Consider the following 19967-nt stretch of genomic DNA (forward strand, 5'->3'; position numbering starts at 1 on the left):
CTTTATACCTTTGTAAATATCAAGAGGGCTTTTTGGGTCAAGGGTTAGGCTTGGGCTAAAGGTGGGTGGTTGGGTTAGTGGTTAGTGAAAGGGCGAAAAGCGTAAAAAGCGTCGGTTTTCGTAACACACTTTGTTTTTAGTGACTTTTTTATTTTGAAGTATTTCTCCAAACAAGCTTTTGTTTGTATAGCTTTGTTTGTTTTTAACTTCATCATCATATAATTTTTTTTTTAGTCACATAAAAGAACGAGCTTGCGAAAAACCGAGCTTGTTACTAAAATAAAGGGTGAAAAATAAAAAGGGTTTTTGGTGGGTAAAAAAAATGGTTTTAGGGTGATGAAATGAAAGGTTTAGGCTCAAAGGGGTTAATTAGGGGGATTTTGGGTAGGTGGTAAAAAAATGAAAAATAATTGTGTAGAAAAAAAATGGTTAGTCCTAATGCCTCCATCATTTACTTACTTGGGTTTAAGTTGGTAAGGACCGGGGATGAATCGTCGTGGCAAGTTCTAGAGTTGTAAGAACCAAGCGGCTATTCACACAAGAAACGAAAAATGAGCATTTAGTCTAAAGATGTAAATTTGAATACTCAATAAAGGCTCAAAACTCACTTTTGTGGGAATGGGTTTTAAATGTGATCAAATATATATAATCGAATTTTAACTAGACTTGTTATGCCGTTTCATAATTTTCTTATGTTGGTTCTTGTTATCACGACGCTCTCGGTTGTAAATTTCATAAAAATATAACCTTATTAAGCTTGTGATTCCTAACTTAAACTTTAGACAAGAAAAAATAAAAATTTTGAAAAAATTTGGGGTGTTTAGCGGTTCCAATAGAGTTTTGTGTAAGGCTTGTTGTTAGGACTTGCAAAATTTCAAAGTGTTAGCTTCCCCCTCACACTTAAATTACACATTGTCCTCAATGTGTCCCAAAAAAAATAAATTTTTAGGTTGATTGGATGTGTAGTGTGGTGTTAAAAAGCAAAGATTTATGTTACTGGCAGTCTGGACACGGCCCCGTGGTGACCGGGCACGGCCCCGTGTTCAGGTGCCAGTAACAGAAATTAAAGAAATGAGACAGAAGGCTGGACACGGGGGCGTGTCTGGTGAACACGGCCCGTGTCTAGTTACCTGAACTGGGCGTTTTTCTGCAGGTGGCTCAGCACGGGGCCGTGTTGGTTGGGCACGGCCCGTGTTGAGCCTTCTGTGATGGAGATTTGTGTCGGGTTGCTCCGTTCTTTGTGCATGGGGCCATTTTTCTCGTTCCCCTTTTCATCCATTACCATCATGAGTGTGTTTTATTCCTGCAAATTAAAACTAAAAGATTAAACTAAACTAAGGATAGTTCCGCGGAATGCCTCCGTGGTGCGCCACGTTTATAAGGGTCCTTGGCTAGACCCAATGCGAGGTTATATGTTTTCTGAGAGGGATGCTTGGCGTCCCATGTTACACCGTCGGAGAGCAGCATCCAAGCTTGAATCAATAACCTTCATGTAGTTGACCGGGTCGTCGTCCTCTATTCTTTTTCCGACTCCGAATTTTACTTCATCATCCCCATACCTCAAAGTGAGTGTTCCGTAATTCATATCTACCACCGCTTGGGCGGTGGCAAGAAAGGGTCTTCCTAGTATGAGGGGGACCTCGGTGTGTTCTTCCATATCTAGTATGACAAAGTCGGCTGGATAGACGAATTTGCTTACCTTTACCAAGACGTTTTCGATGACACCTTGTGGAAATTTGACGGAGCGATCAGCGAGTTGTATGCTCATTTTTGTGGGACTCGTGGTTCCCAAGCCGAGTCTTTTAAACAAAGATGAGGGCATGAGGTTAATGCTAGCCCCAAGGTCGGCTAGAGCATTACGAACGGGGGATTCCCCTATTGAGCAGGGAATCCTGAAGCTTCCGGGATCGATTTTCTTTTGGGGAAGTTTATTGAGTACGAGTGCAGAGCATTCTTCGCCTAAATTGACTAATTGCAAATTTTCAATTTTCTTTTTATGCGTAAGGAAGTCCCTCATGAATTTAGAGTATTTGGGCATTTGGGTTAGGACCTCGATAAAAGGAATATTGACATGCAATTGCTTTAATAGACTTTCGAACTTTGCGAATTGCTCATTGGTCTTTTGACGAATTAACCTACCGGGGTACGGAACGCGAGGAGCTTTGGTAAGCTCTGGTGACGGAGGGGAGTTCTTCTCTTGCAGAGGTGTGGGTATTGTTTCTTCTGTTGGTGGCGGCACTTCTGCAGGCCCTACGGTGCGGTTTCGTAGCGTGATGAGGTGAACTTGCGCTTTTGGGTTTGTTTCGGTATTGCTAGGTAATGCGCCTTGCGGTCTCTCGGCAAAATTCTGAGCTATTTGATTTAATTGTTTTTCTATGTTTTGAATACTAGCTTGTTGATTTCTAAAATTTGATTCTAATTGTAGAAATCTTTCCGAGTTTTTCTTTTCAGCGTCGGAGATGAGGCGAGATACAGTATCTTCAAGCCTTTCTCGTCCACTTTGTTGTTGAGTGAAATTTTGTGACTCATTTCTTGGTTGTTGAAAATTTGTTCGTTGGGTTTGTTGGTTACTACTATTGCCGGGTTCTCTCCAACCAAGGTTTGGGTGGTTTCGCCATCCTTGGTTGTAAGTTCCCGTTGGGGGACCCGACGGCCTAGGTCTATTATCAATGTAGTTTACCATTTCTTGTTGATCGTCCGTTTCTTTCATACAACTCCAATTTTCATGTGACCCACCACACCCTTCACAAGCCATAACCGAGACTGTTTTTGTCATTTCCATTTTTTTTATTTTTGAAGAAAGGGCCTCGATTTGGGCTTGTAAAGAAGTGCTTTCATCGACCTTATGGGCGCCCGGGGCAATAGATTTATTCCCCCGGGGGGTGTGCCATTGAAAATTGGTTTGAGCAATTTCCTTAATTTGATTATATATTTCGTGCGGGCGACGATTACCTAAAAGTCCCCCGGAGCTAGAATCAAGTGTCTGCCTTGTGTGTGGCAACAATCCATTATAGAAAGTGGATACTTGTTGCCATATCGCAAGGCCGTGATGTGGACACTTGCGTAATAACTCCTTGAACCTTTCCCAAGTTTCATATAAGGATTCCCCGTCCTCTTGTGAATATGTATTAATTTCAGTCATTAATTTAGCAGTTTTAGCGGGAGGGAAATACTTATATAGAAATTTTTGGGCTAGTTCATCCCAGGTGTTTATCGATCCAGCTGGGAGGGCGTTGAGCCAAGCTTTCGCTCGGTCTTTCAGTGAGAAAGGAAACATACGGAGGCGGATGGCGTCATTTGATGCTCCGTTGATCCGAAAGGTATCACATATTTCTAAGAAATTAGTGATATGTAGATGGGGATCTTCGTCCGCAAGCCCATGGAAGGTTGCGGAGTTTTGGAGCATTTGTATCAAATGCGGCCGAAGTTCGAAGTTATTAGCTTCAACATTCGGAGCATTGATAGCGGCGCCTAGGTTACCTACGGTGGGTCGTAGATAATCCATGAGGGTACGTTGGTCCGCCATTGGAGGTGGATCACCCGAAACTTTCTCTTGGTTTTTAGCTTTTAATCTTTTTCTGAGAAAGCGTTCGGGTTCTTCTAGAGGTTCTTTTATGTCCTTATTAGAACTGGAGCTCATACACTATGTAACGTTGGCGTCGGGTTCCAAGTCCTGCAATAAAAACAGAAAAGAATGCTGGTCAGAAGGTTCACCACGGGCCCGTGTTCAGCGAACACGGCCCGTGGTCGGAGTACAGTGATTGTTTCCCAGATCCCAGTTACTGGAAGTTGGACACGGCCCCATGTTGCACCGACACGGCCCCGTGGTCAGCCTTCTGTAACTTGGAAAACTAAAAACTGCCAGTACTGATGCTGGGCACGGCCCGTGTCCGACCAGGCCCGGCCCGTGCTGAGCTCTGCAGAAGCTGAAAAACTAAGAAAAACCTAGAAATTAAAAAAAAAATAAAAAATATGATTAGGCCGTTGATTCCTAACTTTCTTAAAATCCTTGTGTCCCCGGCAACGGCGCCAAAAACTTGATGCGTGTGTAGTGTAATATATTTTTGATATATAATTAAGCCCTTTTTACACCTTTAACCAAGTTTTAAATTTATAAAACACGATATTCATTAACACTAAACACACATATGGGCAAGTGCACCCATCGTGGACGTAGTATAGTGTTGGTAAGATACCGAGGTCGTCCAATGACACAAGAGCTTTTAATACCGGTTTATCCTCAACGTCTAATCAAATCAAAAAGTGAGAAAAATGTTTTTTAAACTAAAAAAAATAAAAACTAACTAAATGCTGAAAAATAAAAATAAAATAAAAACAAATAGACAAGATGAATCACCTGGATCCGACTCGTGTATTAGTATAACCTTTGATTATTTTCGCAGTTTTGCACTTGTTTAAGAGATTATCTTAGTTATTGTAGTAGGCCCCTCTTTTGAAGGCGACGTTACCCTCAACCCAGTAGTTTGAGTCAGCAAGGATACAATCCTAAAGGGTTGGATTATTGGAAGATAATGAATTAAGTTATTAATGCAAATTATGGTAGGCCCCACTTTTGGCGGCGACGTTACCCTCGGCTAAGTAGTCTGAGTCAGCAGGGATACAGTCCTAAATAGTCGGGTTATAGTATTAATAGTAGTTAACTTATGAGGGGGTCAAAGAGTTTGGATCCCCGCCATCCAATACCTATGGGCATTGAAGGAGATCCTACTAAATTTGACCCAGGTCCCAAGCAGGACCTCTAAACGCTGAACAAGGGCAAGACCCTTACCAAACCGTTCCCTTAACCCCCGACCAGGTAGCCAACATACCTCCATATAGACCGTGGAGATATGAATGGTGAAAATCTTTTATTTTATATAGACAGTAAAATAATGCCAAGACACCACGGACAAACGATAAGGAAAGATCACCTTCAACATAAGCAACTAGTTATTAAAGTCATTAATACAAAACCAAATAAAAAGTGCAAAAGATTAAAAATAAAAAGTATTATACTAAACACTTGTCTTCACCAAGTGATGTAAGAGACTGGCAAACATGGCCTTGATTGTCAAGAACTCTTACTATCAATCTTGGATCCCGAGACGACTCACACACTCTACGATGGACAATGGATGATGGTGGTGGATGATGGTGTTATGGTGGTGGTGGGTGGTGGATGAAGTGTGAGAGAGGTGGTGTGCCAAGGGATGAGATGGAATGAAACCAAGCACTCCTATTTATAGGCTGAACAGAAGGCTGGGCACGGCCCCGTGTCCGCTGGACACGCCCCCGTGCCCGTCTGACACTCTCTCTCCTCATTAATTGTAATTCGCAATTACAGTTAATGCGCCTGCTGTACTTTCACCACGCCCCCGTGCTCACTGGACACGGCCCCGTGGTGGGCAATGGAAGCTTCTACAAGTTTATCTTTTCTGCTGCTTCTTGGGCACGGCCCCGTGCTGGCTGAGCACGGGGCGTGTTCAGGCTTCTGTTTTCTCTTCTTTGCTTTGGAGGATGCCGTTGAGGGTTCGGCCAGTCTACTTTTATTCCTTTTCTTGTATTTATGCTAGAATTAGTTGTCTTTTTGCTTCTTTTCTGAATTTGAGCTCATTTCATCCTGAAAATACAAAAGGAAGACAAAAACACTCTTTTTCCAACATTAGTACTTAAAAAGGGTTAGTTTTATGCCTTAATTGATGTGATTTATATGTTGCATTTTACACACATCAATAATGCACATGTTTGGGTGTCAGTTTGTGACAGGAGGTAATCTGCACAGTGTCTGTATATACCCAAGTGCGCATCATCATCTTCGATCTCGATCTCTTCATTTCCTTCATCAATCGGATTCTCCTTTTCCATTCCTTTTTCCTGTCTTTGTTTTTGCTTCTTGATTTTTTTTCCACCACACTCATCCCCTTCTACTCGTTTGGGTTTTTTATCTTCCCTCGTCTTTCTCTTCTTATTTTGTTCAGAATGCATAGTTTCCATATCATATTCGAGATTGTTCAGAAGATCATCATCTACAAGTTCAATAATATTTGAACTGTGTGATGAAGGTATCTTCTTTAACACAATTCCGTAAGCAATCTGCACCAATATTTTGCAATAAGTTCCATTCCCAGCATAATTGTCAAAATAATTGTAAACAAGATAACAACAGTGATGTTATTCAGTTATATATTGTTATTAAGTTAAATAGGGTGTTATGCAGGTATATAGTGTTATTAAACCATATGTGGTGTCATTTACATATATAAATTGTTATTACGTAAACTAGGGTGTTATGCAATTATATAGCGTTATTAATCCATAGTGTTATTAAGTAAAAAAAAGGGTGTTATGCAGTTATATAGTGTTATTTAAACATATGTGGTGTCATTTAGATATACAAATATTCATTATGTCACTTATGGTTTTACTCAGCTAGCCAAGGTAGCCAAGGTGTTATTTAATTTACACATGGTCTAATTTACTGATACGTGGCTGCATATGAGTTATTTTAACTAACGATGCTACACAATAATATTTTAATACTAAAAGTTAAATACTTACCGCAAGTAACAACATCGGCCCTCGAAAAGCATCATCACCACCATGTCACGCTATTTTCGTTCTTTTGAGACACGTGACCATGTACGCACACCAATTGATGCTTTTGATATCCACGTCCGGCTGAATATTTGAAATGAATCGCACGTTGACGGAATTGTTCGTTGTGGTTTCTCCTAGGAGTGAAAAGTAAAGAATCAAGAAGTTCAGTACAAACAGTCTTCCGTCATCAGCCTGCCAATCCAATATGTAATTCATCAGCTGAACTGGCGACAAGCGAGTGATATCCATATGCTTAAACTGATCTCTGAATGCTTGGACAACAACATCCTTCCTTTTGCTCGCCTTTTTCTTCTCAGCAAGATCTGTTGGTCCCATAGGCAGCCCGAAAACACTCTTAACAAGCTCCGACGTTATGTTTACAATGCGCCCGCCGCCCACGTTTAAAACACCATTGTCTGCGTCGTAATTTGTAACCAACCAGTTTGCCAAAGTAGTAGGCACACCTGTCACCGTATAACCAAATATCGACCCAAACCCAATTTCTTCCACTTTCTTACGTTGTTCCTCATTTAGGCCGTTTGCTAGTGTTAAAAAATTGTCGATACCTACTTTTGGCTTGATCCGTGCACCCGTGAATGGCTTATATGGTTGTCTCACTGGTTGATACATTCCACGAGACGATGCTCTTTTGGTAGCCGATTTCCGTCGCTTACCCGGTGGTGGGGTGTCGTCAAAATCGTCATCCGGGTCTTGCAGCCGATCTACAACAATTTTTAATATTTGTTTTAGTAAACAAGTAATTAAAAATATAAACACTTCAACATAGTACCTTTTGTTGATGTTATATGGACGGATGGGTGTACGACAAGTTGACTATCAGTAACATCCTGGTCTGCAAACAAAAATAAATTTTGATCATATCTTAATGCAAACCTATTATAATCACAACATCATTTATTTCAAAACGTACCTTGTGTGTTTTTTATCGACGGCGGAACATCTTCTCTTGTTTTTGAATTACCAGCATCATTCATCCCATCTTGACCATCTGTTTTATTCAAAGCGAACATCGTCAAAAACAACTCTCAACAACAAACATAAACACATATGGGTACTAATAAAACTTTATTGTTTTTTTGTTTCTTTATACTTTAAACTACATTTGGATTACCTTTGTCGTCGTTATTTGATGTTTCTGAGTCACTACATACCAATGGTTTGTCAATTGTGTTTTTGAAACGTGATTTGTACATTTTGCCCCTACGCCGATGGCTTGACCTGACTATAGAAGAAATTAAAAATATATTTAAAATACTTCATCACCGACTTCATCTAATACATCTTATCCTAAAACAAGATAAATAACCTACCAAGAGAAATAACACACTTCATCAAAATCAACATGAAAATTAACACCCTTGATAAATAACATACTTCCATATAAGCCCAGTATAAATAACACCCTAGATAACACCATATTTTTGCAATGACCAGAATAAATAACACCCTACATGATAGTGCAGGATAAATAACACCATTCAGATGCAGGATAAATAACACCGTTCAGATGCAGGATAAATAACACCCTACATGATCTCCTTCCAGGATAAATAACACCATTCAGATGCAGATCATGATAAATAACACCATATATATCTAGATGTTTATAACACCATTTAAAAAACACCATTAAAAACTCCATAAAACACCAAATAAAACTATAAAACAGGTTTATAACACCATTTAAAAAAAACACCCTGCACTACCCACACTAAACACCTTAAACAGATATAACACTAAATAACACCCTTTAAAACTAAACATGAACTACATAACACCATTATAACACCCTTAATCAATTAAACACTACTTTTATCACCATGATAAATAATACCATACTTATCATTATGTTTAAAAACACCATAAACTACAATATTATGTATGAAAACACCATAAAACACCAAATAGAAATAAACATCATGTTAATAACACCATTTGAAAAAAAAAACACCCTGAACGAATACCAAAACAAACCAAACTAAAGACCTTAAACTGATATAACACCCAAATCAAACTAAACATGAACAACATAACACCATGGAAAAACACCCTTATTCAATGAAACCCTAGTTATAACACCATTCGACAACCGATCAGTCCCTTTTAGGTCTTGGTTAACATAAACTACCTTACACTATAAAAAACACCATTAATCTTCAAAAGTATCAAAGAAGACAGACGAACCTTTTTTAAAATCAGAGGATGTTTTGTTGATTTTTGGTAGTGTTAGCCGCCGGTTTGTAGTGTCTTTTACAGTTGAATCATCCATCTTCTTCTTCGTCCTTCGTTCCATTGTTTCAGTCGTCGATCTTCGCCTCTTTCGCTTGTATACAATTTCAATTTTTGGGCTCATTGTATCTGATTAAGCTTATAATCTTTGGTGGGAAAGAAACACCCTGTTTTTTCGAGCGGAAGAATCGCAATGGAGAGAGAAATCAGGTACAATAGATACGGTTATTGATTTTGAAAGGATATGAATGCCCTATTTTACCCCTATTAAATCAAATCAGTATTTAAAAAACACTATTTTAATTACAATATTGTCATTCTAATCTTAACCATTAGATCAATGATCTAATGGTTTATATTCTTTACTACCTTTCTCACAAAAACTATCTTTTTTACAATAACCTTACCAAAACAAATACATACGCCGTTAACATGTAATAATAATTAAAAATGCAATATAAACTAATGAGCCGATTATAGATGGATCTCAAGAAGTTTAAAAACATATTAAATGCCTAAATTTTAAAAATAAAGCTCGAATTGAGTCAACGAGTCGGACGGAATGGAAACTCGAGTTGCTTGAACTTGACCCATCCCACCGACCCACCGAGCAATAAAATAATCGTTTACCTGATTTTACGACTTTTAGAACAAATAAAATAAAAGTAAAAGTCAAGTAGGCACGATAGATAGCACGCTTACAGATGCGTCCATGGCTTTATAGCCTAGTGGTATCTTGGTGGTGGGATAAAGCTTTGGGACCAATAGGTCCTGGGTTCAATTCCTACAAGGGGGTTTTCCCATATTTATTGGGTTTCCTCCTGAATTGGTGAGGCATTATTGCCTAGTGGAGTTGGATATGATCGGGTGGTTCTGCTGGTGGCACGATGATACTCGTGGTCCGTCAGTGATCCTAATTTGCCGTTCAAAAAAAAAACAGATGCCTTCGAAAATGCGCCATAAAATTAACGCACGTTTCTTGTTTCAACCCAAGAGGACAGTTGCACATGGCGGGGAAGGTGTTCGACGAAATGCCTCTGAGAAACTGATTCCGATCACGTTCACCCATTTCATCTCAACCGTACGGAACCTAAATCCACAACTCTACTGATCTCACGTTCACCCACAAACCACTCACTGCACTCAGATTCTCATCACACATTTGCACATTTCATAAAATTGCTCCTATTTGAGATCAAGAAATGTGGAGGCGTGTTAGTTCACTGTCAAACATTATTTCCGTTGCTAAACCGTCTCTGCTTTATCAGGTACATAAATCTGATTGCTTACTGCTTCAAATTTGTGATGATTATTCTGGGTTTTCATGAAAGTGAAACTAGTGTTGTTTAAGAAAAGTTTATATCATAGTCTCCTAAAACAATTAGGGGTATCAAACGGACTCCAATTGAACTCATTCTAGCAGCATTGGAACCGTCTAGTTGAACTCTACAATCTTAGATTATAGGTTTTTTGCTTTAGGACTTTTAGCCTTAGCCTGTAGATTTTAGAATTTCTTTTTAGGATCATGTCTTTTTATTTGGCATTTCTTTTTTGATGCGTCTTTTTTTGCTATTCATTGTGTTATGTTTTGCTATCCATTATGTCTTTATACCCTTTTTAGATTTAGAAGACTGTGTAGGATAACTCAATCTGTGATGTTTATTGTTTATTTTAGTAGTTTCGGCAAAAATATTGAAAATAAGAGTTCGTTTGATGAGTTATGGTTGAATAGAGATGCTGAATGAAATATATGAATTAACTACATATTATATATATATCTATTCTACAATCATGGCTGGCCCTGAGGGTGGGCGGGGAGGACCACCGGCCAGGGCCCGATAATTTTAAAAAATCCGATATGTATATGTAAAATAAATAAATTAATAGGGTATGTCCATACAAACATCAACATAGGCGCACTTACAAAACTATTTTTATGGTTTAGATTAGTTATTAGCCTATTGACATTAGGTTTAGACCTTTAGTAAGCCCAATACCCAATTTCGTTAAGGCCTAAGGGCATGTTTTTTCGAGCTCGAACATGGTACATGAATTCTCAGGGCCGGCGACTACAATCTACATTATTCATATTGTTGTTGTTGTTGTTGTTTATTTTGTGTGCATTGTTTGGCAGATGTGAGTTGTTTATATTGTGGATTAATCTGCATTGAATTGGAAATATGTAAGTTAAAAGGAATATTTATTGATTTAAAGTGAGTTAAAAAAAACTTATTAGTCGAATATTCGAAATTTTTGTTTTGACGTGTGAAATCATGTTTCGGTTGTGTGTGTGCTTCGAGTGTCTCTTTTTGGTAAGTGATGAAGATCTGTTATTGCTGGTGGCTCTTTTCAAGCTCACTCACTATGATAACTAGATATGTTGCAATTGATTTTAATCAAATTTTTTACATAAATTGGTTATATCCTCCTTAATCTTACGTTGAGTGTTGCAATGACAAAGGTGGCACATGGACTACATATTCTCAAAGCATTCAGCACCGAGGCCTTGAATCCGGTATGTAACTATGCGTTGTTACATTTAAGTTATATAGATATATCATAAAGTTAAACATGATTTAGATCTTTGTTGCAACGTAGCTTGTTGCCTGTTTACTAGTCATTTTACTCATTTTACTGTAAATTTCTAATGGTTTGGTTTTTTAATAAAAAAAAATCTCCGATCGACAACATCAAAAGTCAATTTAAAAAACAAAAGAGTAAATTACGATTTTGGCCCCTGTGGTTATATCACTTTTACCCTTTTAGCCCCAAAAAGAATTTTTTAACATCTGAGCCCCCAACGTCTTTCTTTCTAACCCTTTTGGCCCCTAGCGTCTTTTTTTCTAACCCTTTTGGCCCCTAAAATTTAATGGATGGGGTTAGTGTTAGGGGCCAAAAGGGTTAGAAAAAAAGACGTTGGGGGCTCAAATGTTAAAAAAATCTTTTTTGGGCTAAGAGGGTAAAAGTGATATAACCACAAGGGCCAAAATCGTAATTTACTCAAAAAAAAAAAAAAAGATCTTGACCAAACATATAACGTTGGCGCATACTGGAAAATTTTTTCTCATACATTAAAATGCTTCCATACATTTATATGATTATATCTAAGCCAAGCAGAGTCTCATCTTGCATTATTCTTGTCTGTATTTCCTTAGTAATTGTTTCAGTATTTTGCTTCATGACACCATTTATTGGCTTTTTTTATATCTGATTCCGTATTCTTTTTCATGACACCATATCTTGATATATGATATGTGAGAAGAAATAACTTTGCTGCTTGAATTTACAACGCCTTTCAACGTCTACAACATTTATTGAACTTCAAGACTATATTATTTTCAACCATAGTTATTAAAGGCGTTAGGCGCACTCAAGGCGCATAGGCCTCGCCTGGGGCCTAGGCACAAGGCGCAAAAAAAGCGTGAGCCTGAGAAAAAAAAGCGTACCACAAAAAAAAACTTAAAATATTTTTATATAATAGAAAATTAATACTGTTCTTCACATAAAATAAATTAAAACTATTATATAACATTTAATATTGTCTATTTAGTACCAAAAGTTATAAAATGCTAGTTTATTAGTGTAGAAAAGTAGTTTCGTGTTAGATAAAAGTAGAAATCTAACTAGAATCTTGCCAGAATTTAGAGAATTTGGCCGAAAACTCTCAAGAATCTAGGAATTTCGCCAGAACTTGCGCATGAACCATCACTTGGAGAATTAAAGCGCAATTGCCTTGACTTAAGGCGCAATTGCCTCGCCTAGCTAGGAAATTGGGCCTAGGCGCAAGAGGCGATGGCTTTTAACAACTATGTTTTCAACATCTATAGTTCTGGTGCTATGTGGGAGTATATGTTTGAAAATTAATTCATTTTATGCAATTTGTTTATTTAAGCGACATTCTGCCATTTATCAAGAAAATGTATCATTTACATTCTGTCATTTCCTTCTTTTGATATAGGCGGAAGCTGGAATCCTGTCAAAGACGAGGTCCCCAACCATTAATTTTGTATTAGGTAATGGACATCACTTATTAAGCAAACTAAAATTCATATATATGTCGTATTACATGTTTTTTGTGATCCTTCCGTATAATTTTTTCTTAAAATATTATTCCTGTAATCATTCAATATGATTATTGGTTTGGATGCTTATTCTTGATATATGTGCTATTAGGAGGCCCTGGTGTCGGAAAAGGTACACAATGTACACGTATTGCTGAGACTTATGGATTCACACACCTAAGCGTCGGAGATATGCTTAGAAAAGAAATATCATCCAACAGTGAATATGGGTATGCATTACCAGCTTCAGTTTTTTTTTTTTTTTTTTTTTTTTTTTTTTTTTTTTTTTTTTTTTTAACGAGCCCAATTTTTAAACAGATACAAACTAAGCTGACCTGTTTTCAAATCTTTGGTTTGGAAATTTCACCAACCATTTGGTGATGTTAATTTATGCTTTCAGCGACATGATACTGGAGACGATCACAAAAGGAAAAATTGTTTCTTCGGAAGTGACAGTCAAATTGCTCAAAAGTGCTATAGCATCTAGCGAAACCGATAGATTTTTAATTGATGGTTTCCCAAGAAGTGAGGAGAACCGCGTGGCTTATGAACAAATAGTGAAGTTTCATTCTCTAGAATTTGTTTTTAAAGTTAACACAATATCGTGATTGAACAAATATTGTTAGGAACACTAGTTATTTATTAAAAAAATTGAATCTTTTTTACCATACTTTAAGTATATCTCATGGTTTATATGTATATGCAGATTGGAATAGAACCGGAAGTTGTACTTTTCTTTGAGTGCAATGAAGAGGAGATGATGAAACGAGTACTACATCGTAATCAGGTGTGTTTTTCACCTTAAACGATCTTTTTGTATAATTCTTCCACTTATGTGCTAAAAAATGAACTCTGTAGGGACGGGTTGATGATAACATCATTACCACAAAGGAACGCCTTCGGGTGTTTGAAGCTTATAGTCTACCTGTTATTAGATACTACTCTCAGAAAGGGAAGCTTCACAAGGTTTATTTCTTACAGATGATCCACATTTTTTTTAAAACATCATAGTTATGCTTATTAGTCATGGATGCCAAATTTTGCAGATCAACGCCATAGGAACAGAAGATGAGATCTTTGAACGAGTGCGGCCTATTTTTGACGCATAGTTTGGATTTGTTTGAAATGCTTCTAAATTCGAATTTGAGTTTGAGTTTGAATTTGAATCCATCTATATATAAAACTCAAAACTAGTATATCATATCTCTCTTTCTCTTATAATGTACACTATGAACAACTTTTGTACAAAACAACAAAAAAATGCAACCATCTCCTAATCTATAACACCACTCTTTAGTCTTTACCCTTCAATGGGCCGCTTGCCATGAGGATCCGCTATCGAATTCACATGACTTGAACTTGGATGGTTATGACGAACCTTTGAGGTTGAACCCGCAAAAGCCCATGTGTTGGCGTTAGCGTTACCGCCATTGGCCATGGTGGTAGTGGTGGTGGACCTAGAAGAAATGGAATGTGTCTGGCTAGAAGCCCCCATCGATGAAGATGAAGTAGACGCTCTACTTGGTCTTCTAGATTTTATACCTTGGTACCCGGGCTTGGTTGGTTCGTCTAGTGCACCTCCCTTGGATAGCATGATCGTCACCTGGCGCATGGTGGGCCGTAGCTTAGGGTCGGATTGGGTGCATAGTAATCCAATCTGTGTACAAGTAGCAACCTGATTAGGGTCAGCTGATGTGGCTAGCGTCGGATCCATGATTTCTGCAACTTTTCCTTTCTCGTATAGCTTAAATGCCTGCGAAAATCAAAAAGTTATTGTGGTTGACTTTAAAGGTCAAACAGACTTCACTTTGACCTCAACTTGACACGATTAATAGACCATGTGAATAAAATATGTAATAATAACAATAAGTTTTTTAGCAGTTAACATCGACAGACTAGTTTGAAAGTTAAATTTATAAAGTCATCTATATAGGATTGTGTTTTATAAGTACGACATTTGACTTCAAAAGTCAGATTATAGATAAATAGACGGATTCTTACCCAATCAAGTAGATTTTGACACTCTGGATCCAGGTTAAATGTAGAGTTCTTGTGACCACTAATGAGCTCTAAAACCACTACGCCATAACTATATACATCGGCCTTTATTGATAAATTACCGTGCATTGCATACTCTGGTGCCATATATCCACTGTTTTTTGAAGAAAAAAAAAGAAATAAGAGATCCCTTAGAAACTTTGAAATGGTATTCCACAGAATTGTGTCAGTCTAAACCTTCATGGGGGGTGGTGAAGCAGCAAGCGTCTACTCGTAGTTTCCACTTGCCTTAACCCCCCGTGAAAGTCACTTGCCCAGCGCGTATCCTACTGGTTAGCAGGGTATTGGTGGGACGCTATTATATATGTACTTGAATATGTTTTGATGCAAATATGTGCCAAAAGTCAGCAACTTTAAAAGGTTATCAAATATCAAAAATTAAAATTTGAGTTATGATAAAACATACTTGGTTCCGGCTACACGGGTGTTGACATGAGTTTTATCTTCAGGGTAGAGCCTAGCCATACCAAAATCGGCAATCTTGGGTCTCCATCTTTTATCTAGTAAGATATTGCTGGCCTTTATATCTCTGTGAATGATGCGTTCATATGAGTCTTCATGTAGATAAAGTAAGCCTTGTGCTACACCATCAATTATGGAATATCTTCGTTTCCAGTCAAGTACATCCCGCTTTGCAGATTCTACGACAATTGTATACAACATATTCATCAGGATATCCATAAAAAACATATATACTTTTCTTGTAGTGTGAAAAATAAAAACTAACATTTGTTATTATTGTTCGTGTTCGGAAAATACTTGTTACAATAGTACATGTCCAAATCGAAAATCTTGGATCCGTCACTTACTCAACTAGTGGTCATCATACTCAGTAAATCCCACCAATAGCAAAGCAAAGGTAGGGTCTGAGAAGGGTAAGATGTAGACAGCCTTACCTCTACCCCGTAGGAATAGAGAGGTTGCTTCCAGTGACACCCCCGGCTCGATAGTAGTTTTGCATCAAGCCTTGGACATAAGGCACATAGCCACATAACACTCAGCAATCGGGACAAAGACCAATTAGTGCCTTGGACATAAGGCACATAACACTCAACTAGTGGTCAAATGCCTAATATAACCTTCGGTAGTAACAAATAAGAACATGGACCCAAACCCAAATCCCTGACATGCTCGACACACTAAAGGGTATAGCTGTCAAATTCTAGGATCCGCCACTAATCAACCAAATACATGGGGTTGAAACATACTCAACTAATGGTCAAATGTCTAAAATAACCTTCAGTGGTAACAAATGAGACCATGGACCCAAACCCAAATCACTAACAAGTATCCCAAAACGACCCCCCCCCCCCCTCTTTATTTGTCAACTCCATAACCCGCTCAACACAAAGAGTATACTCGTCGAAAATCTTGGATCCACCATTGACTTAACTAGGTACATGGGATAGAAACATACTCGACTAATGATCAAACGTCTAAAATAACCTTCGGTAATAACAAATAAAACCATGACCCCAAAACCCAAATCACCAACACGTGTAACAAAACGAAGGAGAATGAAAACATACTGAAAAGAAGCTTATCGAGGCTCTCGTTAACCACATATTCGTACACCAAAAGCTTCTCCGGGACAGCACAATACCCCAACAAACTCACAACATTACGATGTTGTATGCATGCCAATAACCGAGCCTCATTCATAAACTCCCTCTTCCCTTGTTTCGAAGTCTCTGATAGCTTCTTCACAGCAATCTCCCTCCCATCCTGCAACTTCCCCTGCATATTCAAACAACCAAACCAATTCATTACATTAATCAAACACCAATCATTTGATTTGATCTTCATCAAGATTCAAAATTCAACCAATAAAAACACCCAATTCACTACAACAAATCCCAATTTTACTTTTGATCCAACTGTTTTATTAGTTCCTCATCATTTCAACAACTATGGACTCAAAAAGATCACAAACCCGATATCGAATCGATGAATAAGAATAATCTTACCTTAAAAACAGGGCCAAAACCCCCTTGACCAAGCTTATTTTCAAAATTATTTGTAGCAGAAATAAGTGATTGAACTGTGAAAATCTTCTGTTCTTGAGGTACAGCAACCTTTTCTTTATCTTCTGATTTACCTATTAATCACCAATTTCGAAACCCATAAAAAAGATTGCAAAATTAGCCAAATTTGATCAAAAAGATTGAAAATTTGATGCATTTTTCAAATGGGTATTCAAGATTTGTTGTTTACCTGTGCAGGGTTTGCAGAGTATACTAAAGAATTTCTTGATTTCAGTCATTATGTAAACCCAGTTGAAAAAACATGAATTTGGGGATAAAAGTGGAAAAAGATTGTGAATTTGTGTGATTGATTTGATATATAGAAGCGTGTAGTTAGTTTCTTGCCCACTAATGGGTAGTTCAAAGTTGACTTATATGAATGCCAGCGTCTTTAGAATGTACATATTTGACAATTTACTAATCAAAGCAAGACGCTTTGAGTTTTGACTTGGTTTTTTTTTACTTCTCCATACGCGTGATAATTCATCACTACACGATTCTCTCCTTAGCTCCTGGTTTCAGTTCTCATAACGAGGGGTTTTTCACTTATTGGGTTCTGAGTTGAGTTGGTGTATAAGCGTTATAACTTAGTGGAAATGGATATAATCAGGTGGTTCCGCTGGTGGCACGAAAATACTCTAATAGTCCATCAATGATCCAAAGTTGTCGTTCAAAAAAAACACGGATTCTCGTGTTACACAGGGGTATCGGGTATGTATCGATTCGGGTTATTACAGTACCGGCATTTGCTATAATAATCGAAAAAGAAAAAAAAAAACGTCGTTATTCGCCCAAAACAATATTGACATGTGATTTACTTTGATTAAAAACAATAAAGACGAATATCGATGCTAGAGTTTTGATACTGATGGTTTTTTTTTCAGTTTCGTCGGCATACCGACACTCATATAGTCTATGGTATCAATATAAATACCTACTTTAAATGCAACTTCGTCATAAAAAGATTTATATCAGAATGTCAAGAAGAAAAAATAAATATATGGTCTTTAAAAAGAGTTAAAAAGAATGCAAAAAAAAAAAAAAAAACAAAACAAACAAATTAAATCTATACTATATAATAAAAGAAACCAATTTTGGGACACTTGTCATCATATTAGGCCATATATCTTATGAATAATTATTATTTAGTTTAATTAATATCTTCTAATTAATTATAGATAAATCTCCTATTAAATATTATTTAATTTAATCTCTTATAGATAATTATTATTTAGTTTAATTTTAATTTAATCTCTTCTAGAAAAAAAATCATAATTATTTATTAACGAAACATATTTTTTTAATAAATTATCTAACCATAAATTTTAAAATTCGTTTGATGAAAAGGGAACACACTCAAATATCTTATTTATTTATTATGGGGATTTTAATTATTGTCTATTAGTTTATTTTAAGAAATTTATACATAGTTAGGTTCAATATTTGTTTTGTCATAGATTAAATTAATATATAACTTGATTGTTCGTACTTAGGTCCTTAATTTGTTTGTCATATTATTATAACTAAATATATAACTTGATTGTTATTACTAACCACCTATAGTGTTCGTTTATTTTTGAAAAATAGAGATTAAATTCAAAAATTTGATAAATCACAGGGATCATCCATATACTTTACTCGACACATTGTTTTCATAATTTATTACTATCAAACTATAAATATATATATATATATATATATATATATATATATATATATAGTAAGGTTAACATACAAAAAGCCTTATCATACATCACGTAGGAGACAATATTAACCGTTGGATCAGGGGTATAATCACGCATGGGACCACATAATCACACATGGGACCACATAATCACGCATGGGACCACATAATCACGCATGGGACTATAATCACGCACGTTCTATGATAATAACGCACGTTATATTTTTTGTCATGTATGTTAATGTAGGTTAAGCCCTGATGTACATTATACTTTCTCTCTCTCTCTCTCTCTCTATATATATATATATATATATATAAAAAAAATGTTGCAATGCGTTGCTAAAATCAAGCTAAAAATCTAATAATTATGTAAATATTTTTTGGATTCAAATTATTTTCGGTAATGTGCGAATTATAATTGTAACTTTTTATTTCTCATTAAATATAACGTAATACGTAAATACAATAATAAGTATTATATAATATAATATATTTATTTTTTTATCATTTTCAAAGATTACATTATAATAGTAATATATATCATCTTTATATTAACTCATTTATGTCAATTTGGTATATAAACGTCTCTATCTTTGGTTTGCATTTACAAGAAATATTTATTATATAGTTTAGATTGTTCAACCCGTGTAACACACGGGGAACTAACCTAGTAATACATAAATGGATTAAAGGTGCGTAGTGATTTAAAGTATTAGAAGTGAAATTAAAATTTAAAAAATATTATAAGAATTTTGTTGATCACATGCCATCATATTTAATATACATACAGTAATTATATCAATTTTTTATAAGTTTGTTAATTTTCATTATGGATAAACATGAATACAACTCTTTTAACTACTTTATATTCAATGTCTATAAACAGAGTTGTGTGTTTTATATAGAAAGAAGGAGAATTGATGGATCTTAACCTTCTAATTTTAATTTTTTTTTCTAAAGATAAAAAATCATATGGTCTACTTTTCAGTAAATATGTCTAATTATTTCTTATTCAGGTTACCTATTGTAAATCCTATTTTTCATTAGCTTGCTTATTTACATTCATAACTTCTTCAAATTAATATGGTTAATTGTTTATCTTTTTAGGATAAGTGATACCAAACGAATATCAAGTATAAAAAAGTGATGTAATCGTGTAATACACTTTGTATAAAGTGTTTACTGATTTTTGTATCACTGAATAACAACCTCTAAAGGAACGACATGAATAGGATCAACGTGTACCTTGGGCCAGGGTGTGTCGGAATCTAAATAGTCTCTAAGTCTCTTGCC

At 36.4% G+C, this 19967-nt stretch overlaps 2 protein-coding genes and 1 non-coding gene across 3 annotated transcripts; 2 read left to right on the forward strand and 1 right to left on the reverse strand.

Moving 5' to 3' along the window:
- The first annotated feature begins 3041 nt into the window (after window positions 1-3041).
- Window positions 3042-3148, forward strand: LOC118485158. The gene has a single exon (XR_004875463.1). It is a non-coding gene; the product is annotated as a small nucleolar RNA R71 (small nucleolar RNA).
- Window positions 3149-9764: 6616 nt separating this feature from the next.
- LOC110894421 (UMP-CMP kinase) lies at window positions 9765-14133 on the forward strand. The gene is made up of 8 exons (XM_022141653.2): window positions 9765-10115; window positions 11309-11362; window positions 12806-12860; window positions 13021-13138; window positions 13309-13465; window positions 13615-13695; window positions 13767-13874; window positions 13955-14133. Exons 1-8 carry the CDS (start codon window positions 10050-10052, stop codon window positions 14015-14017), a joined length of 702 nt encoding a protein of 233 aa, XP_021997345.1. The 5' UTR covers window positions 9765-10049; the 3' UTR covers window positions 14018-14133.
- On the reverse strand, window positions 14085-17354 carry LOC110894420 (putative receptor-like protein kinase At4g00960). The gene is made up of 6 exons (XM_022141652.2): window positions 17181-17354; window positions 16934-17064; window positions 16496-16703; window positions 15373-15607; window positions 14910-15060; window positions 14085-14661 (listed from the first exon to the last, which is right to left on the reverse strand). The coding sequence occupies exons 1-6, from the start codon at window positions 17227-17229 to the stop codon at window positions 14209-14211; spliced, it is 1227 nt and encodes a 408-aa protein (XP_021997344.1). The 5' UTR covers window positions 17230-17354; the 3' UTR covers window positions 14085-14208.
- Window positions 17355-19967: the final 2613 nt, after the last annotated feature.

This window comes from Helianthus annuus, chromosome 12 (genome assembly GCF_002127325.2).
Source record: "Helianthus annuus cultivar XRQ/B chromosome 12, HanXRQr2.0-SUNRISE, whole genome shotgun sequence".
Taxonomy (NCBI): Eukaryota; Viridiplantae; Streptophyta; class Magnoliopsida; order Asterales; family Asteraceae; genus Helianthus; species Helianthus annuus.